Below are 26,878 nucleotides of genomic sequence, written 5' to 3'. Positions count from 1 at the left end.
TAGCCTGAAAAGGTTACTCCATAATTACAGTGTCACATCATTGGTTGTAACTTGTCAGGAAGGCACAACACCGTGGTTCACAAGGTACATATTTACTTTACAAGGAAAGGCCCATGGATGTGTCCACTCTCAAGTGCCAATGCAAGTATATATAAACGAAATAATATTTAAAAAAACAAAAAAAAAGTAAATAATGCAATATATATCATTTAGAATAGTGACTTAAATAATGCAACTCACTAAACATGTTTTTTTTCAGTGTGATAGTGTTTTTTTAGCGATAAAGATGGTGGTAATAATGATAATATTTATTATTAATTTTAGAAATTTGATACAATTATCAATTTTTTTTTTGTTTTGGTTTTCCTTTTATTTGATACTTAGATTACTGTTATTATTTTCATTCTAATGTTTCTTTGTCATCACCGGTTGTTTTCCTTTTATTTATTTTTTATTTTTTTAAAGTACATTAAACAAGGACTACAATAAAAAAAAATAAAAAATAAAAAAGGTTTAGCAACTCGACAATAATCCTTAAAAAAAAAAAAAACAATAAATAAAGATGAAATGCATCAAATTAATAACGTGGCCCTATGCATTCTTAGGACGAATATTAAGAAATTTAACCGCAAATATTCAAACCTCATAGAAAGGGGCGTAAATAAGGAGATAACCTTCGAGATACCCTTCAACCCTATTGTGTAATAAGTACAACAAATACTTAAAAACATGAGAAAAGTTAGAGAATAACAAAGTCACACGAAAAATAAAAAACAAATAAACCCACAAAACAGCCACACCAATGGAGGAAGAGGCAAAGAAAGGCTAGCAAAAGTGGCTTACACTCATCGGCGCGTGAAGACCATGCGTCGACAGCAAGGACCGGGAGGGAGGGGACCACCGCAAGATACCAACAATAATGACCGTCGAAGAATAATCATTTCCACATCAAATGAAATGAAGAGAAGAGGAGCCGATCCTCCTTTTTACAGTAGTAGAATGGTCCAAAAATAAACAGTAAATTGACCATTCTATCCTTCTAAAATAAGAGACTCACTCCTCTCAATTTTCTTTCTTAAATAAGAGAGGATCACTGTCCACGCAACAGCCACACACCGGCACGTGGTTTCATTAAATATAACGAATTGAAATTTTTAAAGGTACAATGATGAATAGGAGTGTCTTTAATTGACAGAACATCCTTCACACAAATTCCATGTGAAGTTTGACTTGATTTTCTCAAGTCACGTGGCTACAGATTTTTTTTTTTTTTTTTTTTTAATCGACACCGACTTCTCTCTTCCGTCATTGTTCAACGTGGACTTGAAAATAATCTTTTTGCCGACTATATTAAATTTTATAAAAAGACTGCTTGCCAACGTGAAAAACACAGAAAAAATAAATTAAAAAAAAAAAAAAAGTTAAGGTTTACAAAAATTTTCTTCAACTAGTTTAGAGGAAGTATCATTAAATTCATTTAAAATAATGTCAAGTATATATAAACATTTAAAATACACATTAAATTATATTTTAATTTTTTTTTTTAATTTTTTCTCTTTTGAGTGCGATTGAAATCTGAGTATATTGAAACTTTGGATTTTGAGGAATTTTTTCTTAAGAATGAATATAAACTTATTAAGCCAAAATACCGTCAATTTCTTTAGCCTTGTTAAAGTATTAATTAATTAATGATTAAATTTATCTATTAAATTTAAGTGTTTGAGACAAATGATGAATTAACATATATCTGGTATCAAAATCATTGGTTATAAGTTCGAATCCTGACTTTAAAATTCACTCATATTCAATTAAATATTTCATGTGTTAGACTTCAACTATTAAAATAAAGTTATTAATTAATTAATGATTAAAGTTAATCATTTTTTTAGACGAATAAGAAACATTTAAACAAATCATACATTTATTTTTTTTTTTTCTAATCAAATGTGAGAAAAGGTTACAAGGGAAAATCATACATTTATTAGATGAATAAGAAAAATATTTGTGTTGAATTTGGATTGTAAATTGTACGTGCATATGTGGAAATCAACCATGCATATTCGTTGATCTTGAATATCTATGATAGCAACCATATGATAGTATCACAAAGATGATGAGTTAGCATTGAAAGAATTAATTCATTACGAATCTGCTAACTCTCTCTCCCTCTCTTACTCTCGTTTAATTTTTTTCCCCACAAGATCGATTTAAAACCTACTTTTTTGTTTTTTTTTTTTTTTGACATGTCTACACAAGAGGGAGGAGGGAGATTCGAACTAGTAGGGGTGAAAAGGCAGTTGCAGTTAGCGGTTAGTGGCTAAAACCGCTAAGCGCAACCGCCTAGGCGATTAGTAAATTTTATTAACTGCCTCCGCTAACTGCTAAGCGGTTAACCGTCCCGCATCCGAATAACTTTTTTTTTACTAACTGCTTTTTTTGAGCCTTTTTTTTGGGGGGGGAGGGGGGGGGGGGTTTGTTTTGTTTTGGACCGATTTTGGGCTCACTTTAAACCTTTTTTTGCTCACTTTAAACAATTTTTTTTTTCCTTTTCATGGCAATTTTAGCATTAAAAATTGCTACATACCAAAATCATTGTTGGTCACCTTCTACAAATCTACACAATATATACAAATAAAATTACAACAATTCTTGTAAATCATCACTTCACTTGTAGTCTTGTACACAACATACAAATAAATATATATAATAAAACTATATATATATAAAGCGGTTAGTGGTTTTCAAAAACTCAGTAACCGCTAACCGCTAAGTTTATAATAACTGCTTTCAAAAGCGGTTAGTGCAGTTAGCAAAGCGGTTAGTGATTATAGATTTTCACTCCTACGAACTAAAAACCTCCGCAGGCATAATCTCCAGCCAATTGAACTACTCCTTGAAGACGATTTAAAACCACTTGATGGTGTGGTTAAAGAAAACAAGCTTTCCACGTAAAAGCCACTAACCTTTTTTTGCTAAATAATTAAGGATTTCTTCTCTTTTTGTCGATCGGCTTGATCACAACTAGCTTGGTCTTGTCATCTTAAAAGTTACCAACTTTTTTTGCTAAATTAAACCAAAAAAAAAAAAAAGGGGGGGGGGGGAAATAAGTCGTGGCGCCACATGTGACATTTTTACCCAAAATCCCTCAAGGGGGAGGGAAAGTAAAGTGTATCTCCCCTGAACTTTGTGGAGGCGTTAATGCGAACTCCGTTTTACACCTAATAAACAAATAAAAATAATTATAAAAAAAAAATCTTAAGAAAATGAAGGTGAAAATGAAGGTTTTATGGAGTCTTTACTCTTTGTCACCTAGTGGTGGCTTGATCACACTCTCACTTGGGATGGGGCCAGCCACCCACAAAAATGTGTTTATGGGCGTAACTACTCCGCCCCCCCTCCCCCCCAAAATGAGGGTTTTAGAGTCTTTATTCTTTGTCACCTAGTGGTGGCTTAATCACCCTCTCACTTGGGGTGGGGGCCAGCCACCCATAAAAACGTGTTTATGGGCGTAACTGCGCCGTTTTAATGGGCATAACTGCGCCGCCCCACCACCCCCTCCACCCCGGCCAAAGAAAAAAAAAAAAAAAAAAAAAAAAAGCTAGGAGGTGACAAGACCACCTCTAAAAACGTTTTTAAGGATAGTCGAACCCGGCAGGCCCCCACCCCTAAGTTAGGGGGGGTGGTCCTGACACCCCTAGGTAGCACATAGAGAGAGGAGACTCTCCAATACCTTCATTCTTTTCAAAAGTTTTCTCATTTTCTAGTTTTTTTTTTTTTTTTTTTTTTTTTTTTTGTAAATTTGAGATGGCATTAGCACTCCATAAAATTTTTGGAAAAAATACATTTACCTCCCAAGGCATTACGTGCAAAGGAGGAAGCTCCAAAGCTTCAATTTATAGTAGTCTACGAAAAAGGATATGGAAGATTAAAGTAATATTAGGGATCATCTTTTTATCTTCTTAAATTTGATGTGGCTTTCAAAATCACCATTGAATTAAAATTTAAGTATGATTCATTTAAAATTTAATGGTAATTTTAAAAGTCACATCAACTTTAAGATGATAAAAAGATGATCTTTACTATTACTCGAAAGATTAATGTTTCAGGGTCGTCATGACAATGTTTTTGTGGAAGACATGCAATAATCTATTGTGGACAAAAGAAAATATTTTCAAGCCTTTACATTCTATATGTGGATTACATGTTGAGACCACTAGCCACATTTTGTAAAGGTCTTAGTCCTGAAGGAATGTTTGGGTTGGGTACAGTAGAAAGATACAAAAAAGTTCCTTTGAAGAAGATTTTTTCCTTCATATTAGTTGAAGATTTGAGTTGGTGGCTACAGTTGCAATGATAAATTGGTTCTGTATTTTTACAGTAGCTCAACTAGTAAGATGAGCAAAACAGTCGTTGAAAGAATATAATCGGAAAAGTTTATATATTTCGAAAATCTCGACAAGATTAGAATCCAATATGAAAATATAATTAAGATACAAAAATTAAAACCTTCTACACCTGTGGGGTTAGGGGACTGCCTTGTCAATATTGCAGAAGTGACACGTGTAGATGCAGGGAGCAGCCACGTGGAGAAAAATGAGATTATCATGGCAGCATGGAGAAGTATGGGCTATTGGCGGCAGCCTACGGAGAGTCATTTGGGATGTGTTGCGAGTGGCAAACAGTCTCTCTTATCCATTACCATTTGTCGGACATGACATGCATGCACCTTGACTTTTGACACTTGTTTTGTGTAGCTCTTTGAGAAGAAGATGCTGACGTGACATTTCACAACTCACACGTGTCCAACCGAGAATAACGTGGTTTAGAGAGCAGCAGATTGCACAACATTATGTCGTGTTGTGGATGTAATCATTATGCTCCAACTGACGTGAAAGAAAGAAAGAGGGTATATTAGTACTTGTATTAAAAACAAAACAAAACAATACAAAAGAGGGAATATTAGTTATGGGCTTTATATCAGGTTTTTTTTTTTTTTTTTTTTTTTTTTTTTTTTTTAATTTGTATTGAAAATCAGCAATACAAGACAAATTATCGCTGATTTGATGAATAAAATAATGGTGGTATTATATAGAGAAAGTTCATTAAAGGTGTAGGGTAATAGAAAAAGAAATCGAGAGTATTCCTCTATAGTCTAATCTTATTAATTTGAGATGGTCCATAGTCTCTAGTTGACAGTTTGAGTGGTGTGAGGGTGTGTGACGCAAATAAACATCTCTATCAATTTTGTTGTTAGAGATTATCTCTATTCGAAAAGGATTGCGGCTTCATCCATTAGAAGTACAAGAAAAATAAAAAAAGGAAGGACAATATAATTTATAGTTCTTACAGTCTCAAGTTTGACAGTTTGAGTGGCGTGGGGTGTTTGGTGCGAATATAGATCTCCAGCAATAATGTTGACATGGATTAGCTCTATTTAAATCAATTACGACCTGATCCATTAAAAGTGTAGGAAAAAAAAATGAGAGTATACCTCTCGGAGTCTAATTTTATTAACTTGATACAGCTCATAATTTCCAATTTGACAGTTGGCATGAGGGTGTTTGATGTGGATAAAAATCTTCAACAATTTTGTTGTTTGAATTACTTGCAATTCAAATGGTAAATGTAAGATAATTTTTATAAGATTCAACTACTTGAATAAGTTCTTGAACAACTCAAAACTTATTTAGACAAATAATTTTGTATAGATATTCTTATAATTACAGACCAAATTCTTAATAATCTAGTCATAGATGCATGCCCTACCTATTTAAATAAATCAGCATACTTCAGCACATCAACTCATCAAAATTAAATGCCAAAGCTGAATTTATAATTTTATCTCACTACAATGTGATGAAGCAATTTTAAAGCTCACCTCGACTCCACCCTACTCCCTATGGTCAAGGCCCAACTGCAAAATTACAGACTTACAGCATTGAACTGATTGAAGAGATCTGTAGCCTATCATCTCCATCTCAATTTGAGAGCAGCTATCAAAACCCATCACATCTTTGTAACCGGCCGTCGGCCGATGGAGTCCCTTTTGTGATGCTCGTGTTTGTCGGCACTGGATAGTGCTCGCCCTGCCTGCCAAACAAGTTGAAGTGGTCCTTTAAGACATTAGACACTAAAAGATTCACAGATGTTCGAGTTGACATCACACAAGTTGATATGCCCGGCGGCTGACAAGACACATTTGAGTTAAGGGCCTGCATACTACTCTCATGTGTCAAATTAAATAATTGCATTTCTTTCTCTAAAGAATTTTATTAAAATTAAAAAATATACAAAAGTAATCATTTGGGGAAAAAGAAGAAAATTACGAAATTGGCCACCTATTTTTTGTGTTTTCAGTAAGTTTTTTTTTATTAAAAAATAAATTCAATTTTTCAATTTTTTATCTTTTAATGAGTAATCGTAGAAGTCCTTGTATCCATCAAAAAATGATATAACTTTTAAAATTACCGTTAAGTTTATGGTTAATTAATATTAAATTTTGATCAAATAGAAATTTTAAAAGTCACCTCAATTTTTTTAGGGACAAAAAAAATTTCTAAAATTGCTCTTTTTTTAATAACTTTAAGGGTATTTTGAGAAAAAAACAAAATTGTCTATTTGACACACGGCGATAATATGAGAAGCCCCGATGTCACTTTCTAAAATTTGGAAGTTCAAATACTAAAAAAGAAGATAGTTCAAGAGGCTATTTTTTTCCTTTTTTCAAAATAAATAAATAAATAAATAAATTAGCAATGAAAAGGGGAGAATTAAAACAAACACACAAAAGTGGATGAGGCAACACAGCTCCTCAATTAAACCAGTAAAGTACATACATTAATGGTAGGCTATACACATATAGCAAAAGTATAGGTTACTGAGCTGCAGCTATTTAGGTGTCAGCTTCTCGATCCCAAATTCAAAAGCTATTATATTATTATGTTAATAAAGGAGGAATAGTTCTCTCCACTTCGAACATTGAAGAGAATCCTGATAATGGAAAGGCTTGTGTTGCTATTGCCTTAGCCTACACACAAAATCTTCCAGATACCGTCATTGGAATTCATATTAAGCAAATTCATATAAGAATAATAAGTGGGAATTCTTTTTGTATATCAAAGACCTCATTTTGGTGCAACAAACTAGTAGGGTCATTACATAATCAAGGTTCAGCATGAAGCACAAAATATTTAAGTGTTTTTCATTTATAAATACCGTGGTCGGCACCGAAAAGGATCTTTTCCATTTCAATTTAACCAGTTAAGTCTTAAAAGAGGAGCAAAATTGTCCCAATTTTAATGTTGGACAATTTTGCCCCTCATATTTGCACTAACTGGCTTCTCTCCATTTCAATTGAAATGGAGATGATCTGTTTCCAGTTGGCACCCCTTACCTCACTCTGGGGAATATCAAATCATAAAAATAACTAGGGTCACTCATGAAACAAATGGAAGACACTCCGACCTATTAAAGACATGATGATAACAATGCACTATTTTCAGCTTTCTCATTCTCTATTATACAAGTATGACCGCATAAAGAAAATGGAAATGAGCACAGATTGTACACAGGTTCTAGATAGCAAAAAGGAAGTGTTGCGAAATTCATAACCAACACATATATCTTTTTCTACTAGTATCTCACAACACATTGGTTAGTATAGTAATATTGCTTATCTTGATGGATTTTTTTACATAAAGAGCTAAATATTTGATACCTCAACCCAGTATCCCATTAGAGTTGCTATGCCGGATCGGGACATCTCAATCTACCATGCTTTGTAAGCTTCACAAGCTCCGAGCAACCTTCTCATACAAATCACGGGGCCAATTCCTATTCAAATTATTAGCAAGAAAGCTTGCAATCTGCAAAGACAAAAATATTCACCCATCATTAAACAAGAACAGCACATTCCAAAAACTATATTATACTCCAGTATACCTCAGAAAAAACCATTGCTACATTCTCCTACAAGGCCCTCTCTCTCTCTCTCTCTCTCTCTCTCTCTCTCTCTCTCAGTAAAATGAAGTTGACAATTTCAAAGATTATCAGATACTTTTTTTAGTTAAGTAAATCTCAATTAAAAAGCACAAGGAGCGTCACCTGGTACATATGATGTATGCAAGAGAAAGCACCTTATAAGAAAGAAAATAAAAACTAATTCCTAAAGTCCATAAGCTCCACAAGCTCTAACAAATTGGGTAAACAAACCCTCCAGACACAAATATACGAGGTAAAGCACAACATTCCAAATTTTACTACTGCTATGCTTCCCAAAATGCTATGTCCAACTAGCCACTGTGTCTTCCACCATTCTAGGCATGACCTGTTTAACCCCAAAGAAGCTAAATTCAAGAGAACGCAGCTCTCAAACATTGAATGAAAAAAATACTCTCTTATTGAACTTGAATGGAGCAAGCTCATACCAACGAATCCAATCAACAAACTTCACAAGTAAGATACACTAGCTAACCACCTTTAACTCTGCTTGAAAGATTAATGGAGTTCCATGACACATCAGTAAATTAACACGACTCACTTTTATGAGCATCCTTGAATTCCATTTTGACAACATAAAACAAAACAAAATAAGTGCCCTTCAAAGTACCAAGTTTTAAGCTATCACGTGGCTATAAGCAAAACAATAGTTGCAGAGAGAACCAACGAAAGAATAATGGAAAGATGGCAGAAGAATTTTATTCACTTATTTCAACATACCTTAGCCCTCAAAGCACGAAGTGATCCATCAGAATCTGTTACATTGTCCAAGCAAGTGAGAGCAACCTTCAGAAGGTCTGGAACACAAGCTTGTACATGAAGAGATAAATTCTGGAACACATCAACAGTAATATCTGGTGCTCGTGGATCTAATGGGAGAAATGGAAGTTTGGCAACCTCCCTTAAAGCATCCAGATGATGGCCCATTATTGCCAACTTGTGGATTGACAATATTGCCTCAAGTTGTCTTAACATGGTTTGTTGCTCCAAAACATGCTCTCTCTCTTGAGGACTGCACAGCAAATTCAAGAGATCTTTAATTGGGGAAAACATTAAATAAAAGACGAGTATATAAAATGTAAACCATGACATATATAATTAACAGAAATCATTGATAAGGGCAGTTAACAGTTCAAGAGATTCAGTCATATTTTCTAAATTTATTAATCAAAATTGACTTTTTGATCAAGTGTGAAGGTCCCAGTAATTCAAAAACACTAGATCAAAGCCAAGAAAAGAAAATATCAAACTAATTGTCGACAAAAACCAAAAAAAAAAATAGAAGTCTGAAGAAGGGAGCAGCAGCATAACTCACCAATAGCTTCAGAAATAAATTTTAAACAAAATTCATTAAAAATTAAGGCAAAAACTTCATTAACAATTTTTGAAAAATCCAGATCTTTCTAAGAGGATTTGGCATTTATTATTAAAATGTAATGGTGAATACATTGCTAATTATGAAAAAGTATAACAGACAAAACTCAATTTTGGCCATTTAGTCAACTCAGATGATAGTTTAATTCTAATTAAGCTAGGGTCAACTTGAGTTCTGTCACTCATTTGCTTAATAAATTGAACCTGGATGTAGTTATGACTATACTATAATCATTCAAAATTGCTTCATAATTTTAGAAACTATTGAACTTCAAATCCACTCCAGAATATGAGCTCTTAAATTTAAAGCCCCTAACATCTCAGAAGGTTCGTATTAGTTGAAAACATTTTGCCTCAATCTACCATTGACCTTAGGTGACAAAATACAAGACCAACATTGGCCAAGACTAGCCACAAACACCAAGAAGAAGAACATATTGAAATGCTGAGTAATGAAATAACCTGACTTCAGGATAATATCTGTATGTCTCCAGTATCTCATTGCCAGAATGAATGAGGCCAGCAGTCCGGCTCTCACCATCTAATCTACCATGTGAGAGGGCGCATATTGCTTCAGAGAGGCACTTATTGGTGGTATCCAGTGCCATTGAAAATGCCCCAACTCTCTTCTGAATTTCTACAGACTGAATTTTCATCAAAATGTAAGGGACAAAGCAAGACCAAAACATAAAGTTATATAACACAGTGAAAGAGGAAATGAAAATAGTTGAAGCAACACCATTAAAAGAAAGAAACATTAACAGCTGAAGATGGCAGAAGCATGAATAAAACCATGAATAAGTTAAATTGAAGGGCAAACAGAAGAAAGTAAAAGTGTTTGAGAGTATGCACAAAAGATGTATATATAAGAATACCATTTAAAATTTTTAACCAATATGAAAAATGTCAACAAATAATTACATCATGGAGTCATCCAAGTTTATTTTAACAAGGAAACGTTGTTCACCTACGAGTCTGAAGAATAATAGTTAAACCATGAAGTCATTCCCACTCCCAAAAGGTAATAGCAACTTTTGCAGATTAAACATAACATGGCTCACCACCAAGAATCCAAGATTAAGGAGTAGAACATGGAACAAACATAATGATCCTATAAGGCTATCTGAAAATCACTAATACTAAGGGAAAACAAGTCACAATTTCTTCATATGGAACTCCAGAAATAAAGAAATTGAGAAGGCAAGAAATTAAGATTACTTTGTCATAAAGCCCAGCTTCCTGACACTGGCGAGCAGCTTCAAGCAGAAACTGATGCCTTGCTTTCGCATCAGTCAAAAACCTTCCTAATTGACCTTCTTCTCCAGTACCTCTTGAACCAAGTAAAAGATAGACCCCACCATCACGTAGCAACAGCTCAGTAAGGAGTTGCTTCAACATCAAGCTTCTCTGCCTTTGCTGATCCACATTACCTCTTCCTGTCCATGACAATTGTCCACCGCCTACTGCAGCAGCAGCTTGTGCATAATATTCTAATGCCATTGATAGATCACCGTGGCGTAAATACACAGATCCATACTGCCTAATTATGCTAGATGCCTCGGCATAAGCATCCATCACTCCCAGTTTTTGCCCAGCACCAGCTCCTTCAGAAAGGACAGCATGGTCTGCTAACACGATTGCCATGTGGGCAGCATCAACATTATATCCTTCATCTCCTGTTTCCTTTGACCAGTATACGACAGCTGGTAGCAACTGGATGCTTAAAAGCAAAACATAAGGGTATACCAGAGGGTCCTTCCCATTTTTGGTATAATATGATGGATCAAATTTGTTCAGGTAGACCTGCAAATCATCCAAACTATATGGTACCAATCCCTCATTCAGAATAACAGATGAGACTCCACTTGAGTAATCTCGTACTGCAGACAGCTTGAACCATAAGAAATCCTCTATAGTATTGAACAGATTTGGTAGATCTCTAAGCAGGCGGTCAATTTGCCTGCGAGAACCAGATATGATAGCATACAACAACAACTTTTTCTTGTCATATGCAGCTCGTCCAACCCGATCACCCATTCTTAACATTTTCTCACACTCTTCTGATGCAGTGACTGCAGTCTCAACTGGCACCATCCCTCCAGTATTGATCCACTCTGCAAGCTGTCAAAAAGGAAGAATGACTAAGGTCGAACAAAATATAGGGTAAAATACACCAACACTCACTGTTATTTGATGTGGTTCTATTTACACTCCTTTAAGTTTCAAATTTTCTACTAACAAGCCTAGTGGTATCCTGTTGTCCTAATCAACTAATTCTATCATCTTCTTGTTTTAATCATGAACAAAAGTTATTCTCATATGACTAATGTAATATCAAAGTGAGGGTTTGGGTCACTAGCATCGCAGCTGACTAATTACCATCAATGATTTTAACAAAAAGAGAAACGAAGTAGTTGATCAAAACAATTGGACACTATAGGAGGCTTGATTAGAAAAATTGAAATCAAAGGGATGTTAATATTGCATTCAACGACATAGGTATAGGTTCATTTTAGCCTAAAATAAAGCCTTATCAATAGCCAGTGAACAATCTATACCATGGGAGCAAATTGGTGTGAAGCACGGGATGACAGAGCCACATTTCTTGCTTCCTCATAATATCCAGTCCTCAAGCAAAAATATATCTGTCGCACATAAAGAATAGGATTTAGTAAAAAACAAAGTTATTCAAAAGTAGGGGGAAAATAGTTTATAGTAAAAACTAAAATATAAACATATAAATCAATCAAATCTATTAGAGAGATAGAGAAAACAAAAGTTCGCAGAAAACAAAAGGGAACTGGTAGCTTCTATTACATGTCTATTTGTGTTTTCATATGGTACTGCTCTTGCTTACTATTTCAAAAGTGACAGACCCAAGATACACTAAAAGCAAGTCAATATCTCCTTTAAATTATATCTAAAAACGGTGAGCAGAATGTGGACCACAGTTCCCAAACAGCCTATGTTGACAAAGAGAAAAGAAGAAGAAAAAAGCGCAGAAACAATTCAACAATTGAGATGCACCTCTGAATCTGATTCAGTTACCCTCCTTGAAAGCAAGATAGCCTTAAGGACTAGGGATTGAAGTTTCAAACAACTTCACAAGACTTTAGAGGAGGAACTACGGGAGAACGCACACACAAAATATATTTGAGATGTGTGATGCGAACCCTATAGATCATAAATATCATATGCACAAACTACCAGGACACCTTACTTTTAAGTTCTTCAAAGAATAAAGGAACATGCTTAATAGCTTAAACAGGACCAAATTAAGCAGTCATGCAATGGATTATTTCAAAAGTTGACATCAGTCATTGATTGGAACTTGTGAATTGCATCGCTGAAACTAATCAGCTTTATACATAACTTGAAATCTGAAATAATTTGAGAACCCTTGAAAAAATTATATAGGGGCAGAAGAAAACTTTCTTTCATATCATAAATTAAAACAAGTAGATTGATTAGCGAAATGCAAGCTAGATTACAAAATAAAAATATACGTATTCAAGACCTGCTGCCAAGTGGTATCAACGGGAGGTTGTCTACGAGCATCACCTGCATCAAAATCCAGAACTCCATAATCTCTTAAACGAATCTGCACAAAAACAAATAAAATTAAGACAACATAATTAATTTTTGTCAGGATGATATAATGCATCTTTATATGCGATTCCAGAAAATTCAATAGAAACACGCAAACAAACCCGAAGAAAGGCGCGGACTCTTTGCAAATTTCCAACAGCCCCACCAAGAGCAGCCTATATGAGAAATGCAAATATGAGCTTCGAAACAACCATTTCCAAGAGATCTGCACTTTATGTTTTCATACATATCTATTAAGCAAGATGCTTACAAAAGAAATATTGGGGGGGAGGGGGAGCTTTTTAATCATTACCAAAAGTAAAGTTCATATGAACATGCAACAATAGATTAAGCGTTCAACCAACGAAGGAGAAGCAATAATCAAATAAACTAAAAGATCTATAACAAAACACATAACCATTCATTAACAATATTCAGTTTGGAAATGTTAGCATCAGCATTGAAATAATACGATACTATACAAAATTATAACCTGTGCAGGATGACTTTGTATTGTATCCATGATATATTTCTCATGCCCCCATTCCAGATGGCGCCTTGCACCAATGATTAGTGACATCTTCTTTGAAACATTATGTTGCATAGTTGAATCCTCACCCATCAGCATCTGTAAAAATGAAAATACGAATAACTAGTATTAAAAAGAGAACATTACATATAAAATAACAAGCTCACAGACTATAATATATCAACAAGCTAAGCGCAATGTTAGAGGTTAAACCTGAATGAGGTGCCATATCTTCTGCATGTTAACAGATTTTCCGCTAGATCCCTCAACGCCCAAGCTCTCATAAGCACCCTTGAAAGCTGTAGCAGGCTAGTAAAAAGAATAAAAGCAAGTATATCTTACTTATAGAAAATCTAAAATACACAACAAAGCCAACTTGGAATTAAAGAACCTCTCACCTAAAGTAAAAGCCTAACAAACACATAACAAAAGCCAACTTCAAGTTAAAAAACCCAAGATTGAAAGTACAATGAAAGAAAAAGGCAATATAACTTAACAGTATGACGTATCAGAAGTATAGATATACTGCAAACTGGATTCCTCTAAAGTGTTAAGATGACAACATCTCATGTTGAATTGCAACTTTACCATTCATACCAATACTTATTTGATTATTAAACCGAAAAAAAAAAGCAAGCAGGCCACCCAACCTTAGATGCCTTTCGACATGTAGTAATAATTTAAAAGGCAATAACCATCCTTACCTTAAATGGTAAGCCACGCTCCCTTGCATTGTTCAGATTCTTCACAACTTCAGCATAGACTGATGCCTTTTTATCAAGGATAGGCTTGTTAGCTAGAGGTACGAGACCCATGCTATTTGGACCAGGTGAAACTTGAGAGCTAGATGCAATGGACACTGTTTGACCAGGATGAGAACCCCCAGAGCGGGTTTCAATCATATTAGTCCTGGGTAATGTTGAAATTCGGCTTAAACTTTGAAGAAAGTCGCGTTTTTCCTTTTGCCAATCCTCCTGTTATAAATAAAGTTATACACAGCATTCAGAGATCAAAGCACAATAAGCAAGGAAATTAACTCACAATCAGGGAAAGCCCAGTAAGCAAAGAAAAATCCTAATAAAATATGTCAGATTCATAGATGGTCCAAAATGAACACTCCATAATGAAAATTTTGAAGCTAAATTGCAGCTCCAAGAAATACCTACAAATATGTGTGTTGCACGCGTGTGAAAGTATATGTCCAAATATAAAGAAACAAACCCAAAAATTTGAATAAGTTTAAAATAAGTCATAACCTGTAAAACTTTCATCGTGTAATCATTAAAGCTTCTGAGATTATCCTTCTGAGCTTCCTGAATGGCTGAGACCATTGCCATCTCATGAACCTGAGAAGAAACATCACATACACCATTATCAAGATACCAATATCAAACACTCTCAAAGTGCAAGTGGAAAGTGGCTGAATACTCTGTGAGGTACTCAAAAAAAGGAAGATTCATGAAACCAAATTAGAATTATCTTGGTCAGGATAAAGAAGCTGTACTGCAACGGCACACTCAAACTGCATGTTCATGTTGGAAGGGGGAAGAGGCCAGGGGGTGGAATAGAGAGAAAGAGACAGACAGTGGTTTAGTTATAATAGTTCTAACTTTTCATTTGCAAGTAGACAGATAGGTGAAACAACACTTTGATACGATAGCCAATTGAAGTTTAGATTTTATTAGCTAGATATATAGAGAGATGTATCAAATAAAAGTTAGTTGAAGATTGAAAGAAAGAAAAATTATAAGAAATTAAAAATTAAAATTAAAAAAAAAAATCTGATGGAGAATCAACTATTTCTCAAATATCCCAATAAATCTTGCCATACTGCTTTACCAAAAGCTATATTGATGCAGTAAACATAATGAGATGCATGGGGCCGTACAAAGTGTTACTTATGGAAAACAGAGATGTGAATATATAAATGAAGAATGACCAAGAAAGAAGTTTTTCGAAAACAAAAGATTCCCAGAACTTTAATCTGGGGCCCAAAAGAGTGCTAATTCTGAACAAGTTCACATGACACAAAGGGACATTAAATGAACAAGCATATAGGCAGTGCAGATTGAATAAAAAATAACACATCCTAAAGCAGATGGCAACCTTTGTTTACATAACCAGGCATTTGCTTATGACTTCAACAACCAGGTTCCTAGAAATTACATTGAATTCAGATTTTCCCCCACTTTCAAGAAAAATCAGTCCTGCTTGTGTATGAAGTCATTCACAAATTTGCACTTAAGAACTCAGCTGAAATACATTCACAGCTTAATTTATTTATAGTTAGTTCATCACTAATTCTAAATTTTAAAAGCTTCACAGGAAACCAGTTTTGTTAGGGATCCTAAACAAATGGAAAGTAAAAGTTAGGGGGACTAGCCCTGTCTCATAAAATATTAAACTATATCACTTAAAGCAATGAAATAAATTTTTGGTATCAAGGGCAAGATAGTAAGAGCCGGTAACAGTGGAAACTTAATTGCATGGAACAAGAACATTATGTCCATCTCCTTTGACCAACCATTAAGTGGTAACCTACCATCTATAGCTAGGATCATCATCAAACCTAACGAACTTTCATAATGGCATGCAGAGAAACTTTTTTTTAAAAAAAAAGTACATATATAGAACAAGACCCAAAAAAAAAAACATATCTTTTTATAGAGCAGGACAAAACACGCCCAGGACAAGCTGATAGCTGTGTTCCTTGCTCTTGTTGGTCAACAGGAAGATTTTCAAAATCTCTTCTAAGCCTAGAACCAGAACTAATTTAAACTTATACTTTGAATTGGTCTTCGGCCACTTCCAAGTAAAAAATCTGTAGCTTATTAGTATATTTGAAACCAAAATATAGAATACGAGTATCATCATGTATTTGACGGAGAAAGTCAAGCAAGATTGCTGATGAGCAATTGAGCATTGACTCTTTAAAATTTGCAGCACTAGTGAGTAAGTACTGACAGGCATGTAATCATAACTGTGGAGGAAATAGCTATCCAAAAAAGTCATTTTTGTCTATACCATCAGTAATTCTGATCTTTGAATCATGCTAGCACCAAAGTTAGAAAGCAAAAGAATGTACAAATACAATTCATACCAACATTTTACTGAAAAACTATTAAAGGTCCCATCCCCACCATAATTCATAATTTTCAAAGCAGTAACAGCCAACCAAATACATATTTCAGGCCATGCCAGCAATTTGAATTGAAGCAAATAAACATGCCAAAGCAATCCAAAAGATAAAGAAAATTCAAAGGACATGACAGTAGGCATAATGATGATAGTCAGGGACAAAGCCAGGAAAACCTCTGGAGGATTGTTTTTTCAAAAAAATTGGAGGGAAAAGAATAAAAAAGGCCCTTGAGTTTTTCTTTTCTCCAATTGGGTCCCGTGATAGTAAAATATTTATGTCAGATTCTTAGTGAAAATTTTTGAAGAAAGAAAACTACCTGCTGCAAATACTCTTCGACACTTGTTGCCTCAGCAGGGAAAACATCCTCAAATGTTGTCTTCACATAAAAATATAAGAAAAAAATAAAGAGCAAATAATAAGAAATAGAACCATGAAAGCAAAAGCCAAAGTAACTTGAGAGTAACAACTACTATGATAGAGATTAAATTAAAAGAATGACCAAACAAGGCGCAAATAGGACCATGGATTTCTTTTCTGATAAGTAATATCATACATGCAGCATATATAGAGGGCATGAGGAAAAACACCAACTTTTAAAAATTATATAGTCCAAAGCCTCTAGACATATATGGTTTTAAACATATTGTATCTATTCTTATATTTCGAAATCAATAAAATTGATGTTTTTTTCATTTTAATTCACATCTATGAGCTTGTCTCAGTGATCTTCACTTGAGGAAAGTACTTCCCCAGTCATTATATGAATCCTCCCTCCTATAGCACATTAACATATTGTATGAACTCGGTCCAAAATTGTCAAATTCACTGGCAGGAGAATGAAATTCATGCATTGGGTAGGTCATATCCATGTACTCAGACAGATTTCATTCTAGAGTGTGGAATCTGCATATTCCTTGCCTTTTGCAACAAATTGTGTATCCTAGATACAAACATGGATAAGAAATATAAGAATTTGATCTTATTCCACATAATAGGAGATATATTTTTATAAATCATTCTACTTTTATATATTTTTACTTGTTAGTTTTCTTTTCAATTAAATTTATTTATGGTGTTCAATATGTACCTAAGATCAAGGTGGGAAAAATCTTTTGAAAAATTTACATCTAAAGCCACTCAAGACCTGCAGCCAAAAAGGCTAGGTTATATACATTAAGTAGAATGCAAAGAATATTTTACCTTCAATTCAAAAGACTTCAGATCCCGTGCGAGTTGCTCTGCATTTATTCCCTCACGTGCAAGAAGCCTGTAAATTTAACAACAGAGATAGTAGATATCATTCTAGTCTTTTCTTGGCAACAAAATTGTAAATCCAAGTAATAATACGTGTGAGACTCTAAAACAAGAATCATAGAGGAACCTTGTGGCAGCAATAGATTGAGAAGGAGCCTCAGCTCGCACCGTTTTTGCTTTGAGCTTCTTAGATAATGCTTCTAACTGATCCAAGTTTCTCTGAAATAGATACAAATCATTAACTCAGAACCAAGAAAAGAAGAAAAAAAGATGCATTCATCCACACACACCAAATGCCCAGTTTCTTTCATCTACTACTTATTCTTTCTAGAAATACCAACCATTAATGACTTATTTCTGAAATGTAATCAACGCAGCTGGACTAGACAAAGACCTAAATTCGGCTCCACTGACTCTTTTTTATTATTATTCAAAGGTCGCGAACAATTATAATAACAATTAATTCAAACTTCAACCTCGATACCCCTCATACATTTTATTACCAAACGAACTGATCAAAATCGGATGTGAGAGATGAACCTGACTAGTTACATTAGGCTCAGATGAGCATTGATTTTCTAAATTCATTTTTATTAGTTTCTTTTATTTTCGTTTATTTTCCCTGATAGTAAAAAAGAGCGACAAAATAAAAATGAAGTCTAAAATTGTATTCTCAAATCTCGAGGTTATTATAAGCTTTGTCTAGGTTTTACTATCTTTACGCTCTCTTCATTACTCTCAAACAATGAAATTCAAACATTCTTTTCTCTTTCCGTTCATTTTCGCGGAAAGCAAAAGGCGGTCTAGAACAACGAATAACACGAGGACTTGAACATTAGCATTTCACGAATTTTCGGCTAACAATAACTTCGTTGTTCCTCATTTTTCTCAGCAAGCAAAACCTCAAGCCAAAATCCAAAACCTCGAACCAAACAGAAAATCTGTGAAAGAGAGTAGGTTGGAACCTGAAGGGGCGGGAACTGAGCGGAAGGACCGGATTGTTCGAGAAGCTTCGTTGAGGAATGGAGCAGATCGGTCCAGCCACTGAAGCCTTGCTCGCTCGCCATTGCTGCTGCTGCTGTGCTACTACTTAGCTCCCCTCGTGAGAGGGAAAAGGGGTTTTAGCAAGCCTTTTATTAAAGGTGTTCCTGGAGCTACGCTACCCAATTGGGGCGGGTCGGGTTGAAAAATAAAAACTATTTTGGGACATTCGGTATAAAAATGTGTTACACATCTTTTCCCCATTCTTTTCTCATTCTCTTACTTATTCAAAATTATCATTAAATTTGTAGAGTCCATATAAATAGCCCATATGGCCAACAAATGCAATGATAATTTTAAAAAATAAAAGAAAAATCAAGAGAAGAAATGAGTATTTATTTTCCTTTGTATATATGTTCTTGTGTATATTAAATTTTTTGGGTGAATTAACATAAATTTTTGAGTCAATACGCCTTTTTAAATTTCTTCTAGAATTTCCTCCAATTTCACTGTAATAAATTTATCGTGAATTTGAAATGAGTCCTGTGAATTTTCCAGCCAATTTTACAATGTTTATTAGTGTCATGATAGCAACTTTACTACATTACATTAAATTAAAAAATTAAAATAAAATAAAATAAAAACCTTGGGGGGGGACTGGCCACACTCCATGCTCTCCTTAGATTTGGCAAGGGACGGGAGCCACCCTGGGGTGGCTCGGGTGGCTCAAGGACCACCCCATGGGATGGTTGGGGTGGTTTTTAGGCTGTCTCTCACTTTTAGGGTGGCTAGCAAGTCGCTCCTTATTGGTTTGGGGTAGACTACAAGCCACCTCCCATTTCTAAAGGGGAAGTAGGAGACCCTTGTCACTTCTAAGGATTTTTTTTTAAAAAAAAAATAATAATCTTAAAATTTTAATTATTTGATTTTTAATTAAACTAATAAAATTATTATTTTAATATAATGTGGCAAAATGCTAAGGTGACACTAACAAATATGCAAAATTGGCCGAAAAACCCACGGAATAACTTATTTCAAATTCGTGACAAACTTACGAAAAAAAAAAAAAAACTATAATTTAATTCATATTATGTCACACATTTTATAAAGAAGACAATATTATCGTCTAGTGACTAGTGCACCCAATTACCCAATGCTTTTTGGGCCTCCAAGTTGAAAACCCCGAGTACTGAGTTCCCTTTGGGCCTTTCAGTCCGAAAGGAGTAGTTGGGCCAAAAAAAACTAGGCCATGGCCCATCGTCCAACGGATGGTGCACTTCAACCGGATCAACCCTTGCAATTTGCAACCTTTGAAAGCCAAAGTGGGAAACAATTCGGGCACCCTAATTACTTGGAGCCGGATCCTCTGATTTGGGTACTTGCTAAACTTCAACCCGAACTCGTGCAGCAGGCGTAGTAGCCGTGCTAACGCTAGCGAAAGAATGCCGAGAGTGAGTCCTGTGTTGCGCCAGTGTCGCAAAGCTCTTCAAGATTCGGACTTGCTCAAGGTCTTGCAGTCGGAGATCACCCACGAGCTCTCGTCTAATCGCTTTCTGGTTCTCTCTCTACCCTTCATGCCTTCCTTGTTATCTTTTTGTTTGCTTGAATTGGGAAACAAGTTTAGTATACATTGTGTAGAATTTTGATTGGACACAGTCATTTCTAATGTGATTGTATAGATGCTAATGAAAAATTGACACCCTTTGTTGACTGATTTAAATATTTGTGAACATTTTTATAGAAAGATGAAACTTGAATTGGGATTCTTTTGTATTGTTCATTACTTGCATTTGATGAGATAGTTTTTGATAATGGATTCAAATAGTTATGCCCCAAACGCATAAAAGTAGAATGTGGAAATTCGATAATAGATTATGGTTATTGATTTGAAGTGTAATTAGTGTTATGGCTCTTATATATGAGCACAGTTTGACAGAGTTAATTGATTCTCTAAGTCATGCTAAATTCGACAAACATTTATTCCCACTATTATGGGAAGGCGACAACACGATTCTGTTTTGGTGTTCCACTCTCTAGGAATTATGGCCCCTACATAGAGACTGAACATGGTAGAAACAGATGGCTAAATTTGATTGCAACTCCTTGCTTCTCTGGCAATTTAAGCATTTTTGCAGAGCTATGTTACTTGTGTGCGTAGCCTTGTAGAGTTAAGAGGATTGCATCCTTCTTGTTCTTGACTTGTATGTGTGTTGACATGGGTACAGAATAATCAAAGTGGTTCTCTGGGGGATTTTTTGGTGGAATGGGACTCATCACAATCCCAAGATGTGGTTTTGCGGAGAAAATGTGAGTTGGGGGAAGAGGTTGTTGTCTCCGCCGTCCTGGGTCCTTTTACATATGGAAGAGAGAGTGTGTTTCCAAGGGGAGTTTTGATGAAAGTATGTTTGAAAAAGCCTGGCCTGGGCTCAATCTTGCAGTTTGATTGTGGAGTTTCTGACAGAGGTGATAATGGATCTGTGTTTGACATCCATAATGCCTGCTATATCCAATCATCAGCTCGTGTCGATCCTTCAGCCTACAGAGGCCCGGTATTTAGGTAAAGTTTTGTCCTTTTATTTATGTATATTTGTTATTAACCTTCAAATTTCCTTTGGGGGAAAAGAGTTTGTTTGCTTGTCAAAGAATTACTGTTATGTTAATTCCCTTAAATCCACACACTCATTTCAGATATGATCTTTGGTCTAAGTAAATAACACAAACAGCAACAACCTGATATATGTGGTTTTGATCTGTCCTATTGCTTATTTGTTGGCTCTCGATGTTGACCCTTTAAATTGATATGGAGGCCATCTTTTATAGCCAGTTTCCTTGTGTGTCATCCATAATGAGGCTGTATTATAGGTGTACTAAATCTTAATAAACTTGATTATGTGTTAATTTTGTCATTTATAAGGACACTGCTATTTCTACTGTCTATGTTATCTGCCTTTCTGGGTACTCATCTTGATTACCCAGGTGCTCATCTGATGAGTTTGTGATCCATGAATTTTCCTGTAGTGTTGCACCTTGATAAGATATAAAACAACCAGAAAAAAATAGTAATGAGAATCTGAAAACTCATATTTACTCCAGTGTTTAGTTTTAGCAAGGTTTCTCGATTTCAAGGTAATTCTGAAAATATTTTGTAATTTATTCTTAACCTGTTTTATCTTCAAACACTTTAGTACACATGCTTGTTTCATTTTCATCATGTTGATTTATTGGTTTTGTTTTTGGATACTTTAAATTGTATTCATCTATGTTATTATTCTCTCTTTTATATCTATCTCCAGTTCTTTGGACCCTCAACTACAAGATGCACTCAAGGAGTATCTAGTATCCAAGGGAATTGGAGAAAACCTAACCAACTTCCTCTTGCTCCACCTACATAAAAAAGAGCAAGGTCAATATGTGAACTGGTTACACAAACTCGAATCCTTGGTCGCAAAAAGCGAGTGACAACCTATGGCAGGTTTAAATCACACATTCTTCATTCTTTCTCAGTGATACCTGCCCCATCTTGTTGTATGAGAATTTGTTGTTTTCAATTTCTATTCAGTTAGATCCCAACTTTTAACTACTGATTACTGATGGGACGCTATTATTTTTCGCCGAAGAGTCTGGGTTGTCATGTTGGTAACCCCGGTGTGAGCAATTGGAATAATTTTTGAATAATAAGATTAGATCATATAGTTTGTAGCGACCAATACTTGTGTTATGATTTTTTATGTTTTTTTTTTTTTTTTTTTTCAGTTGAGCACAATTGAATTGACTAATAGCTATTTTTTTTACCTGGTATTGTATGCTTCAACTTTTGATGGACAGACCTTTCAATTTCCATGAATGACATGTTCTATTTACAAGCCTAGCCTTGACCACTGGTTCCAAACTTTGCTCCAACAGGGATTTGTCTTAATAGGGGAGTTTGAGGTGCAGGAGTCAGGACAGCCATATCAACAGCATAATAAAAGAAATCCCCAAGGCCCTTCTACTGTAAAGGAAGATCCTTAGCCTCCACTAAAGCTTCTTTGGGTCACTTGATCCAAGGAAAGTGAATGCATCTTTGCAATGTTGACCAGCCTGAATTTTCCAGGATGGAATACCGTACAAAACCTTGGGCTGGGTTGGTAACTTTTGGGTTGGCTAGGGTCGGGCGGGTTTTGCCCGGCCTTGTGTAATCTGTACAAAACAAATGCTTGTAGAAATGGTGAAAGGAAGAATATTTAGAACATGAGTCGTAAGTTTATGTCACTATTTTCTATAAACAAATTACATTAAAGATAGTTGTTGTTAACCTAGTATCTCCGGAGAACCTTTAGAAGCTGAGTTCCTAGTTTCTAGTAACAATCCTAAGCTAAAATGAAGCAAAGCCTCCTTCCACTTTCACTGCTGGCTATTGACACCAATAAGCTGCTAAAAAACTCCACTCCTATATGGCTCAAATGGATGGACACCATGTTTGACTTCCTGCATAGGTTTGCTTGGTTCAGGCGTGTTTGTAACTTTGTATTATAAGTAACTCATCGACTCCACTAGCTTTGATTTCTTAAACTTTGAGGCATGTGGTGTGGTGGGTTCGAATCCCTTGGCATGTCTTTGTTTCACCTCTTCTTCAACTGACGATTTTTCTCGACGACCGGATAACAAACCCAACTTCATAATTAAGAAGTAAATTGGGTGCGGAAAAGGAAAAAAAGTGTGCGCCTAACTTAATCCAAAATTTATAATCAAGTTCAAAGGATCGGAATTCCTTATAATTGAAGACTCATAGAATTCTCTATATCTTCTAAAATTGAGCAGACTCAGAATTCTCCACGTCTCCCAAAATCGAGAAGGGTTGTAAGAGCATTATTAGCAACCTCATCAAATTTTATTTACCAAAATAGCGAAAATTATACATTTCTCTATTTTAACTATCCACTAAAAAAAAAAATAACTATCCACTTTTTTAAAACACTTAAGCAACTTTACTTTAACTATTAGCTTTCACTATTCTATATATATATATATATATATATATATTTTAAAGAAGGGAAGGAGAGAAAATTTATATTGTTTTTCAAAAATCTCAACCTAAACATCTAAAATATTATCTATGTCATGTTTCAGTATTTAATAAGAAAATATGACTTACTAAATTTCAGGCTGCGTTTCTCATCTAGAACTCATCTAGAAAACTTAAGGCTACTGAGGCTTGAAGTAGGGAATTCCTTTGCAGCTGGCACATTAATCAGCGGGTCTATACCTTGTAAATGGCTTCCTCCACCTATAGGTACTTGGCTGATCAACTCAGATGGATCTTTAAAAGATGAGTTGGGCGGTAAGGGTGGCTTAATCCAAATACCTTCAAGAAAGAGTAACTTTCTCATTATCTGACAAAAAGACAAAAATTAGAGAGATTTCCAATCCCGAGTTCAATCATAACAAAATTATATGTAACTGTTAATGATCGTTTAGAAAATTAAACACCACAAGTGCAAAATACGGTGCTTGGGGTTCTCAGCCTGTTTGAGCTAAGAAATTATCCGGGGCTCGGAAGACCAAATAATTAAGAGAAAGTTTGAACTAGGATTGGGTGGGGTGCGCCAGGCCCGTGCAATAGTGCAACGCATGGGCGACGCTCGAAGACCCCAATAGCAAGCTACTGTGGTGGGCCTTCCCCCATAAAAAATTAATTTAATATCGTGTGACCCGATGGGCCACGTATCAGATATTAAACTGATAAGAACAGATACTACACTTGATCTTAGCCAAAAGGCCGAGAAAGGTATGCTTTGTCCACTGTCTCCGTCTTTGTTTTATAGCCGGTGTTCACTTCCAGCTGCTTCTATTCTCTCGGTGTGGGACTACAAAAGCTTCCGGAAATCTACTTCAAAGACCAACATGTGCGAAGCTGCACGTCTTGGGCATCAAAGCCCATTTTGTTTCGACTCTCGAGGCAATCCCAGGTCCTAGCAAACCTGACTTCAATTTAAATTTATTTTTTCACTTCAAATCTAATGATTTGTTTTGCCCAACGGTGGACTGAATCAATTTTTTTTACTAGAGGACCAAAGAATAAATGAGAAGTTAAATTTAATTTTAAAAATTTCAAAACTGCCCCCCAATTCCATTCTTGATAGATAACATCGCTCTCGGATAAGACTATATTCGAGCTGAGCTGAGCCGAGTTTAGACTGCCAAGACTTGTTTGAGAATTGAGAGATCAAATTCCGTATGCACGCATGTAGAATATAGCTTCACAATTAACGATGATGATTTCTATTTTCACATTTTTAGCTTAAAGTTGGGCGAAGTTGAAGAACGTCAAGTTTAGAAAGGCTAGTATGTAACACCTCAGTCTCATATTAAAAATATGAGAAGTAACCCACATATAATAGGCAATTTATAATGAAAGTCATAGGTGGTAAGTCCCACATTGTCTAATTACAAGGTGAAACTGAGCTTTATAAAAAATTATAAAGAAGCTCCAAATTAATTAGTCATTTTAAAGTGATAGCGGAGTTGTGACTAGTGTTTTTCCTTCGACTAATGCTTTTATCATTTATGACATGTAAGTAGGTACTTTTTTGAAAACACTAATTTTAAAGGATAAACTGCGATTTTAAAGGTCAAACTGCGATTTTGCCAAATACTTAATTGCGTTTTTAAAAATTATTTTTTTAAATCACATATTTTAAAATCGTAAACCTAAACAAACCCTTAATATCCGTAGCATTTCTCAGTTGGTTGTTGTTGTGGGTCGAAATACAATTTATTCTTTCTTGGTGCTTTATGAGATAGCTAGATTTGTTTTCTATTTATTATGTCCCAAAAATGTCTCTGTTGCCGAAAAAAAAAAAAAAAACAAAACAAAACTGGAGGCCCTTGTTTATATATATATATATATATATATATATATAATTTCGTGTCCGTTAAGCAAGACATGTACATGAAATTGTATAGCTTTGCAATTAAATGTCTGCATCAATTTAAGTTTTTGGATATCAATGAAAGAAATGTTTTTGGAAAAGATATGAATTGTTCATGCAGAGACAAGTTTGAGCAAATCAGATGCATTTGTATTCCAAAATTTTCAAAACAAATCCGAATTCAGGTTGCAATTAAAGTGATGTTAAATTTAGTTTGTGATAAGTTTTTTTTAAGGAAAAAGTCTACGTATCCATTCAAACTACCACTCAATTAACAATATTCCTAAATTTTTAATTCTAACAATATCCCTCAAACTACCAAAAATTGTCAATGTCTTCCCTAATGAGTAATGATGAATATTTTTGTCTTATTGACAAATATTTAGGAGATACATTTTTAATTTTTTGTTAGTTTGGGGGGACATTGTTGCAATTTAAAGTTTTGGGCATATATTGTTAATTAGATGGTAGTTTAAGGAGATATGTAGACTTTACCCTTTTTTTTAATAGGCATAATCGGTTACAAAAATAAAAATAAAAATAGGCATAATCAGTTGCAAAGATGTAAATAAAAACAAAAAATATTATATGGGATTTTTTTTAAAAAAAATAATTATTATTATGTTATGAGTTTCTTCTAATTTATTTATGCATCGTTCACAAGTTTTGGCAGTCATAAAAAATGTGTATAACATGATTTAACAAAAACAATAACTGCGGGTCACTTAGAAAAATAACAAATGCGCGTTCCTCTATGTCACAACAAAATGATTGCAACACAAATACTTGCCAATAATATTTAGCTCATGTCTGTATAAATATCTTGTAGTTTTATAAATATGTATGATGAAAGTCTTACAATGCAAAATTTTTAGTTACAAACTAGAGATATCGGAGAAAATCAAATGTTTGTATGATAATTTTAATGCATTTTCACTCCCAAACTAGAGTTTTTTTTTTTCCTTTAAACTAGGTTTGAGCCAAAGAACCATTAATAATGGTCAAGCGCGTAATATTACCATATAAAACCTTAGTAATTGAATCTTTTACATGTGGTATGCATCAAGTCGGTTCGGGTGGGTGTTTTGCCCGGCCTTGTGTTTC

General features: G+C 34.7%; 2 protein-coding genes and 1 non-coding gene across 7 annotated transcripts; 1 reads left to right on the top strand and 2 right to left on the bottom strand.

Moving 5' to 3' along the window:
* Positions 1-4,619: 4,619 nt before the first annotated feature.
* Positions 4,620-18,981, bottom strand: LOC132191534 (nuclear pore complex protein NUP93A). 4 transcript variants are annotated; one of them, XR_009441291.2, is made up of 17 exons: positions 18,848-18,981; positions 18,010-18,101; positions 17,829-17,895; positions 16,945-17,004; positions 14,746-14,835; positions 14,194-14,463; positions 13,703-13,798; positions 13,454-13,588; positions 13,083-13,136; positions 12,890-12,973; positions 11,931-12,017; positions 10,591-11,493; positions 9,835-10,016; positions 8,719-9,010; positions 7,718-7,865; positions 5,879-6,090; positions 4,620-4,883 (listed from the first exon to the last, which is right to left on the bottom strand). XR_009441291.2 is itself a non-coding variant. In XM_059606607.2 (15 exons), the coding sequence occupies exons 1-15, from the start codon at positions 18,947-18,949 to the stop codon at positions 7,788-7,790; spliced, it is 2,592 nt and encodes an 863-aa protein (XP_059462590.2). In that variant the 5' UTR covers positions 18,950-18,981; the 3' UTR covers positions 7,480-7,787. The 4 variants fall into 4 exon arrangements, 1 of the variants encoding a protein (XP_059462590.2); XR_009441292.2 differs by having other exon boundaries at positions 5,935-6,090; XR_009441290.2 differs by lacking the exon at positions 4,620-4,883 and having other exon boundaries at positions 5,703-6,090.
* Positions 18,982-20,252: 1,271 nt separating this feature from the next.
* Positions 20,253-23,123, top strand: LOC132192201 (Mitochondrial glycoprotein family protein). Of its 2 annotated transcripts, XM_059607466.1 has the most exons (4): positions 20,253-20,419; positions 21,089-21,420; positions 22,157-22,335; positions 22,767-23,123. In XM_059607466.1, the coding sequence occupies exons 1-3, from the start codon at positions 20,306-20,308 to the stop codon at positions 22,320-22,322; spliced, it is 612 nt and encodes a 203-aa protein (XP_059463449.1). In that variant the 5' UTR covers positions 20,253-20,305; the 3' UTR covers positions 22,323-22,335; positions 22,767-23,123. The 2 variants fall into 2 exon arrangements, with proteins under 2 accessions (XP_059463449.1, XP_059463448.1); XM_059607465.1 differs by lacking the exon at positions 22,767-23,123 and having other exon boundaries at positions 22,157-22,440.
* A 1,315-nt stretch (positions 23,124-24,438) lies between these two features.
* Positions 24,439-24,634, bottom strand: LOC132162671 (U2 spliceosomal RNA). Its single transcript, XR_009438251.2, has one exon. It is a non-coding gene; the product is annotated as a U2 spliceosomal RNA (small nuclear RNA).
* Between the last annotated feature and the right edge of the window lie 2,244 nt (positions 24,635-26,878).

This window comes from Corylus avellana, chromosome 10 (assembly GCF_965113065.1).
Source record: "Corylus avellana chromosome 10, dhCorAvel1.hap1.2, whole genome shotgun sequence".
Taxonomy (NCBI): domain Eukaryota; kingdom Viridiplantae; phylum Streptophyta; class Magnoliopsida; order Fagales; family Betulaceae; genus Corylus; species Corylus avellana.
The sequence above is the reverse complement of the archived record's forward strand: the minus strand, read 5'-3'. Positions and strand labels throughout refer to the sequence as shown.

Excerpts from the sequence above, each read along its gene's own strand:
- LOC132191534 (XM_059606607.2), bottom strand. The coding sequence starts at position 18,949 with ATGGCGAGCGAGCAAGGCTTCAGTGGCTGGACCGATCTGCTCCATTCC. Across the intron at positions 14,836-16,944 it reads TCGAAGAGTATTTGCAGCAG|GTTCATGAGATGGCAATGGT; the intron begins GTAGTTTTCTTT and ends GTTTCTTCTCAG. Across the intron at positions 12,018-12,889 it reads TTGATACCACTTGGCAGCAG|ATATATTTTTGCTTGAGGAC; the intron begins GTCTTGAATACG and ends TATGTGCGACAG.
- LOC132192201 (XM_059607466.1), top strand. The coding sequence starts at position 20,306 with ATGCCGAGAGTGAGTCCTGTGTTGCGCCAGTGTCGCAAAGCTCTTCAA. Across the intron at positions 20,420-21,088 it reads TCTCGTCTAATCGCTTTCTG|AATAATCAAAGTGGTTCTCT; the intron begins GTTCTCTCTCTA and ends ACATGGGTACAG. Across the intron at positions 21,421-22,156 it reads TACAGAGGCCCGGTATTTAG|TTCTTTGGACCCTCAACTAC; the intron begins GTAAAGTTTTGT and ends ATCTATCTCCAG.